This window comes from Notolepis coatsorum (genome assembly GCF_963971535.1).
Source record: "Notolepis coatsorum genome assembly, chromosome: 5".
Taxonomy (NCBI): Eukaryota; Metazoa; Chordata; class Actinopteri; order Aulopiformes; family Paralepididae; genus Notolepis; species Notolepis coatsorum.
The window spans coordinates 148278240-148285654 of record NC_140169.1 but is presented as its reverse complement, the minus strand read 5'-3'; the positions used below and the strand labels follow the sequence as shown (position 1 = coordinate 148285654).

Below are 7415 nucleotides of genomic sequence, written 5' to 3'. Positions count from 1 at the left end.
GTGTATAATTGTGTGAGTGGTGTGTGTGTGTGTGTGGTGTGTGTGTGTGTGTGTGTGTGTGTGTGTGTGTGTGTGTATTAAGTGTGTGCATGTGTGTGTGTGTGTGTGTGTGCGTGCGTTGCCAAAATCCCCCAAATGTCAACAGTGCTCCCAATTAGTTAAAGAGGCCTGGCTACACACCTGGCTACACACCTGGCTACACACCTGGCTACCTGAGCTGCCAATGGCCCAGAGCGCTGCATACATTTACTAATTAATTAACCGGCTCAAACCATTAATTAGCCAGCTGGGAGGCTTAACGAGAATCCACTCAAGAATAGGCTATGCAGGGGAACAGGGAAGGATACACACAGGGCCGCCTGGGAGAAATGCGAGCCCTGTGCGAGATTTAAACAGTCAACATATTCTTAAATAATAGTGCTGCCCGGGGCTGAGCATGATACAGTCAACATATAGCAAGAGAGAGAGCGAGAGAGCTCCCATTCTACAGTCAATATACAGTGTACAGAGAGAGAGACACATTGGAAAGAAATTGAAATGCTATTTGGCCCTAAACAGAGAGTACACAGTGACAGAATACCTGAGCACTGTGACTGAAGATCCTTGACTAGGTACAGACTCAGCGAGCACAGCCTAGCCATCGAGAAAGGCCGCCATAGGCAGACTGTGTGTGTTAGAAGAGAGAGAGAGAGAGAGAGAGAGAGAGAGAGAGAGAGAGAGAGAGAGAGCATGTGTGTTTGTCGTGTGTGTGTGTTAGAGAGAGAGCATGTATGAGAGAGATAAGCAAAGATGACCCCCCTAAAGGATATTCAACTTTTAATGAAAGAACAAAACAGAAGGAAAAGAAACTTCACAAAGGCAACATGAATATACATAGATCCAAAAGGACAAAGACACACTTAAATCCAAAGAGAAGAGGGTCTATACCAGAGGAAAACAACGCAGCAAGGAGCCAATGGCCGACATCAGCTAAATAGGCTAGCCAGGTACTGACACCAGGCCACACACAGCTTTGGCCAACGGCCCAACGCTACCCAAGCTACACAACGACCAAGACAATGAATTCACACACAGCACATGTCGTATCTCCAAATGTTGTGAAGTAACATATGTTTGCCTGGAAAAAACATCGTTATTAACAAAACATTCGGGAGGGGAAGGAAGGAAGAGTGGGGTAATGTCATGACATTTTCATTAATCTTACCTGCACCAAGGAACGCAGGGCGAAGGCCGCAACACAGGTCTCCACGTTGACGAAAGGCCTCTCGCTGGCGGGACAAAAGAAGCTATGGCCGGAGCCTTGTCATGGTGCAAGGCCCGACTACATCTTCTGTCAAAGATGATGTCGTAGTCAGAGTGCCAGAACCCCCTGCTATACTCATGGCTAATGTCAATGGTCGTAGCACAAGCTAACAGCTAACTCTAGGCTAACTGATAGCATCAAACTAACGTTCCCAGCCGTGCGCAGCCGGCAGCTAACGTCGTAGCTAAACAGCTAACTGGCTAAAAGTTAGCTCAACCCGGCTATCGCTACCATTAGCTAACGCAGAAGCAAGCTATGCGGCTACCACTGAAAAGCTGACACCAGGCCACACACGTTAGCTACTACTAGTACTACAACAGCTAGTCGGCCAGTTTGGCTCCAGAGAGAGAGAGAGAGAGAGAGAGAGAGAGAGAGATATCCACGGCGGGAATAGATAGAGTTAATAGAATAGGTTAAAAACAGTTTTGTTTATTGTCGTGTGGCAGTGAAAGGGTTAATCCCTTTTGACCGTACATTTACACATGTGAACTGCAGGGTGAGCCGGCGGCCCGGCGCTCTGATCCAGAAGGTGATACATTCATCACGTTGCCACGGCGATGCTGCAGAACCAAGTTCAATAAAAACCTGTGCCTTTGCATTTTATTAGGCGCTCAAACGGACATTTGGTGAGTTCCGCCAGCGCACGCATGCTTGCACACACACACACACACACGTGCACACACACATGACACCACACATGCACACACGTGCACACACACACGTGCACCACTGATGGGAATGTAATGTGTGGGTGTCTGAGTGACAGAGTGGATGCGACGGAGCGAGTACAGTACAATATGGAATCTGATTATTTTCGAACTTCGCTGCTGTATTGGGAGATTAGAAATCGTTTTTGAAAATTCACATACAGACACACACACACAAACGTGCACACACACACACACACACACAACGTGCACGCACACACACACACACACACAAACGTGCACACACGCACACACGTGAATCTTTTTTACACATCTACAGAAGAGCAAAGACCCCTCCCTCCTTTTCCCTCCATCACTCCCCCCCCCCCCCACACCCGCCTTCCCAGAACCAACTCTGTAATCACTCCCCCCCCCCCCCCCCTCCTTCTCTCCTCGCCTCCCCTCTCCGTCGCTCGCTCTATCGTGGCGCTTGGTCGTGTGAGGCGTCTCTCGCGGACAATGTGCAGCGACACGTAAAGGTAACGCTCTCTTTAATCTGCAGCCATGTGTGTGTGTGTGTGTGTGTGTGTGTGTGTGTGTGAGCGTGTGCGTGTGCGTGTGTGTGTGTGTGTGCGTGTGTGTGTGTGTGTGTGTGTGTGCGTGTGTGTGTGTGTGTGTGACACTGACAGGAAGTGAGTCGTGTTAGCAGGAGTGACAGCGGGCGGTAAAAGCTTTTCTGTTTTCCCGCTTTCTTCACCGATGTGTGTAAACACACACACACACACACACACACACACACACACACACACACACACACACACACACACACACACACACACACACACACACACACACACACACACACACACACACACACACACACACACACACACACCCTCACACACACACATACACACACACCCTCGACACACACACACACACACACACACACCCTCGCACACACACACACACACACACACACACCCTCGCACACACACACACACACATACACACACCCTCGCACACACACACACACATACACAACAACCCTCGCACACACACACACCCCTCGCACACACACACACACACACCCTCGCACACACACACACCCTCGCACACACACACACACACCCTCGCACACACACACACCCTCGCACACACACCACACACACACACCCTCGCACATACACACACACACCCTCGCACACACACACACACACCCTGGCACACACACACACCCTACACACACACACACACCCTCACACACACACACACACACCCTCGCACACACACACACACACACACACACACCCTCGCACACTCTGCTCAGAAGAGCATGTTCCAATAAATGTCTTACAACTATGACCTACTGTATGTCGCTCTGAGTGGACCGTCTGATCTGATCGCTGTGCCTCTGATGGCATGAGGCCTCGTTTAACATTTCATTTCATTTCAACCTTTATTTAAAATCGTAAGCATCTGAGGTTTCCCTCATTTACAGAAACGACGATTGTACAGTACATATAAAAACAATATTTAAACACCAGAGTAAAACAAATTAAAACGTTTAAAAATAATTTAAAATATCAACTAAAACAGTTACAGGTAGTCACACAATGGTCTGAAATCATACATTTAAACATTCCAAGGGAAGGGAGAACCTCCGATTTCAGCGAGAGTTGAAGGACATTCCATGAGTTAGAGGCATCAAAGGAAAAGGCTGACTTCCCTCGATCAGAACAATCTGAGGAACCCTAAGAACCATCCAGTCATTCGATCGAGTTGAATAGGTTCCAATATTCCAATCTAACAGTGAGGAGATATAAACAGGTTGTTCACCAATAAGGGCTTTAAAAATAAATAAATACCAGTGTTTGTTGCACCTTTCTGCAGAGAAGGCCAACCCACCCTATCATACAGGACCACCCTATCATACAGGACCACCCTATCATACAGGACACAATGGTGAGTATCATATCTGTCACCAGTTATACATCTGAGAGCTGAGTGATATGCAGAATCCAGAGGTTTAATAGTTGATGCCGCAGCATGCCTATAAATTACATCACCATAGTCCAAAGCTGATAAGAAGACTGATTCCACAATTATTTTTCTACTAAATAGAGGACAATTGGATCTGTTTCTGTACAGGAAACCAATTTTCTGTCGCAGTTTAGTGGCAAGATTTTCCACATGGAACTTAAATGTTAATTTCTCGTCGAGCCACAGGCCAAGATATTATACTCGGTGACTCTCTCTACAAGAGCCACTGACAGTAGATATCCTCACATCATCAAGGTTAATATTCCTTGCTCTTAAAAATAACATAAACTTTGTCTTACTAGCATTAAGAACCAATTTAAGACTAGTAAGGGCATGTGACATGTGCGCAGCATGCAGGACATGGGGATATGTGAGATGAAAACAACATCTGTTTTACATTTTCAGATGAACAGGTGTAGTGTTGTAGTGTTGTGGTGTTGTGGTGTTGTAGTGTTGTGGTGTTGTAGTGTTGTGGTGTTGTAGTGTTGTGGTGTTGTGGTGTTGTGGTGTTGTAGTGTTGTGGTGTAGTGGTGTAGTGGTGTTGTGGTGTTGTGGTGTTGTGGTGTTGTGTGTGTGTTGTGTGGTGTTGTGGTGTTGTGGTGTTGTAGTGTTGTGGTGTTGTGGTGTTGTGGTGTTGTGGTGTTGTGGTGTTGTGGTGTTGTGGTGTTGTAGTGTTGTAGTGTTGTGGTGTTGTGGTGTTGTGGTGTTGTGGTGTTGTAGTGTTGTGGTGTTGTGGTGTTGTAGTGTTGTGTGTGTGTGTGTGGTGTGTGTGTGTTGTGGTGTTGTAGTGTTGTAGTGTTGTAGTGTTGTAGTGTTGTAGTGTTGTGGTGTTGTGGTGTTGTAGTGTTGTAGTGTGTGTGTGCAATAGTACCCTCCCAGCAGGTGTCCTCAACATGTATCAAAAACAAGTATGTTTGCATGTGTATGAATATACTTGTGTACTCATGTGTGTATGTGGGTGTGTGTGTACAAATTTAAGTTTGTATGAATGTGTATGTGTGTGCGTGTATGTGTGTGTGTCCAATAGTACCCTCCCAGCACACACCCTCACCATGTAACATGTGTGTGTATGTCCATGTGTGTATGAATATACTGTGTGTGTGTGTGTGTGTGTGTGTGTGTGTGTGTGTGTGTGTGTGTGTGTGTGTGTGTGTGTGTGTGTGTGTTACCTGGCGGTCCTTGAGGACAGCTTGTGTCCTGTACAGCAGCAGCAGCCGGACATCCCTGTCCCTCAGACTGAAGCTGTTCTCCAGGACCTGCAGCACGGCGATGCGCGGCTGCACAGGAAGCTGGGCGTCGCCGCAGAACGGACGCAGCCACACCAGCAGGTCGTCCGAACTCACCGCGCTGTCACTGGGAGGGAGGGAGAGAGGCGTTGTTATAAAACACTTTATTAACACTTTCTCTGCCAAGGACGCCTAAACTCGTCATCAGACCCTCGCAAAGTGGCGTGGCGCGCCGGTGGCCAAATCATCCTAAAGAGGTTAAGATTGCCAGTTAAGTGGTTAAGATTAAAGGTCATAACAGTAAGATAATTTGATTGTTTGGAATGAGAACCATGTAGACTCAAACCAAGTTAAATTCCGTGGAATCAAGGAAACTATAAAAGAAGGAAGGGTCATCACGTCAGAAGATCAGTGTTCTAGGGGCGGCTGGGTGGCGCAGCGGAGATTGCGCTCGTCACCAATGCAAGAGACTCCGGTCTCGAATCCGGGTGTCAGCATTGCCTCCGGCTTGGGCCGGCCGTCGTACTGGCTCAATTGGCAGAGTTAGTGGGTGGAAGTCGATGGGTGGTAATCTGGACGTTGTGGACAGCGACTCCTACAGGTCGGTTGGGGGACGCCTGCACAGCAGAGACAGGAAAATGGCGGGGGTAGTGTGAGCCTCCCACACGTTACACCTCGCCAATGAGAGTCCGCGCTGGCAAGTGAAAAGATGTGACAGGCTGCCTCCTCGTGTACCGGAGGGGACACGTGATGCAAGGCTTCTATCCTCCCTACAACCGACCAGTGGGGGGCATAGTCGAGCAACGTTCAAGACAGGGGAGGGGAAAATTGGAAACACGAAATTGGGATGGGAAAAAAATAGAAAATAAGGAGAAAAAGTGGATAAAAAAAAAATAAGATCAGTGTTCTAATCTTGGTGCCAGACGTTGGTGCTAGTTCTATTGACGCCTGTATTAAAATTCTAAATATACCAGCTATCTGAGGAAATATATACATCAACCAATATATGAAATGTTAGCTAGTGAACAATGCAGCACATGTGAGGTAATACCTGTTTAAATGGCTGATCCCATTCAACTCAATGTCGGGCCAAACGGAACGTTTCCACACGTGGCACTAACGTGCGTTCACGTGCTACATGGCGAGGCAGTGACCCTTCCTTCACGTGCTACATGGCGAGGCAGTGACCCTTCCTTCACGTGCTACATGGCGAGGCAGTGACCCTTCCTTCACGTGCTACATGGCGAGGCAATGACCCTTCCTTCTTCTTTTATAGTTTCCTTGCGTGGAATAAGAAAGTAATTATTCAGTCCTCACTGTTACGGACCGGTGCTTATTCCAAGGAATTGAACTTGGTTTGTACAATTAACAATGCTACGATATAACAAAGTAAAACTAATATTATTGAGGGAAGACCTTTTTAGAAGTAGAACATCTCTAGACCTTAGTGCTGATGCAAGAGTAACATAATTGTTAATTGTTTGAATCTATTTGACTTTTATCTCATTTTAACTATTGGACACCACAGGATGAGGTCAGAGGACATCTATGATTAACTACCCTGTGTTGGCTTATTTTATTTTGTCACTATTATTTAGATACACTATACAATTGAATAATAATAATGACAAAACAAAGTTGTCTCACACACACACACACACACACACTACACAAGCGGCGTGAACGCTTGTACTGTATTTTTATCATTGAGTTTAGTTTAGTTCAGAGCGTGTCTGTACAATACGCACATGAACTCACAGTACTGTAAATCATTTCACTGAGTTTATATAACTCTTGAGTAACAGACAAATTAATTCAATGAAGTCAATGGCCCGACAGCCGCCTGTGCAGTAATCACCAGCTGTAACCGAGCCGATCTGTGCCACGGGCTGTCGGATGGATACAATCACCGGTGTAACTCGAGCGCCCCCTACTGGTTGAATATACCGTTAACCTGGCAAACACATGGCGACCACGCCACGCCACAGAGCGTCCTCAGAGCTGCATCTGTACGTGCTCAGGAATGTTACCACCCGACACTAGAGCGAGAGAGACGGTTAAGTTGATGCTGGTCGTCTACAGGGAGGAGCTGATCAGGCTACATTACTAATAAAATATGGATATAGAGAGAGAAAGAGAGAGAGAGAGAGAGAGAGAGAGAGAGAGAGAGAGAGAGAGAGAGAGAGAGAGAGAGAG

At 46.9% G+C, this 7415-nt stretch overlaps 1 protein-coding gene across 1 annotated transcript in view; it reads right to left on the bottom strand.

The window, feature by feature from the left end:
- Positions 1–4207: 4207 nt before the first annotated feature.
- Positions 4208–7415, bottom strand: part of LOC311228417 (NBAS subunit of NRZ tethering complex-like) — a gene marked incomplete at its 3' end in the record, with an annotated part of 401827 nt that continues 398619 nt past the window's right edge. Inside the window, 2 exon segments of the mRNA XM_084314324.1 lie at positions 4208–4219; positions 5163–5346. Of these exon segments, the coding sequence (XP_084170450.1) occupies positions 4208–4219; positions 5163–5346 (196 nt within the window).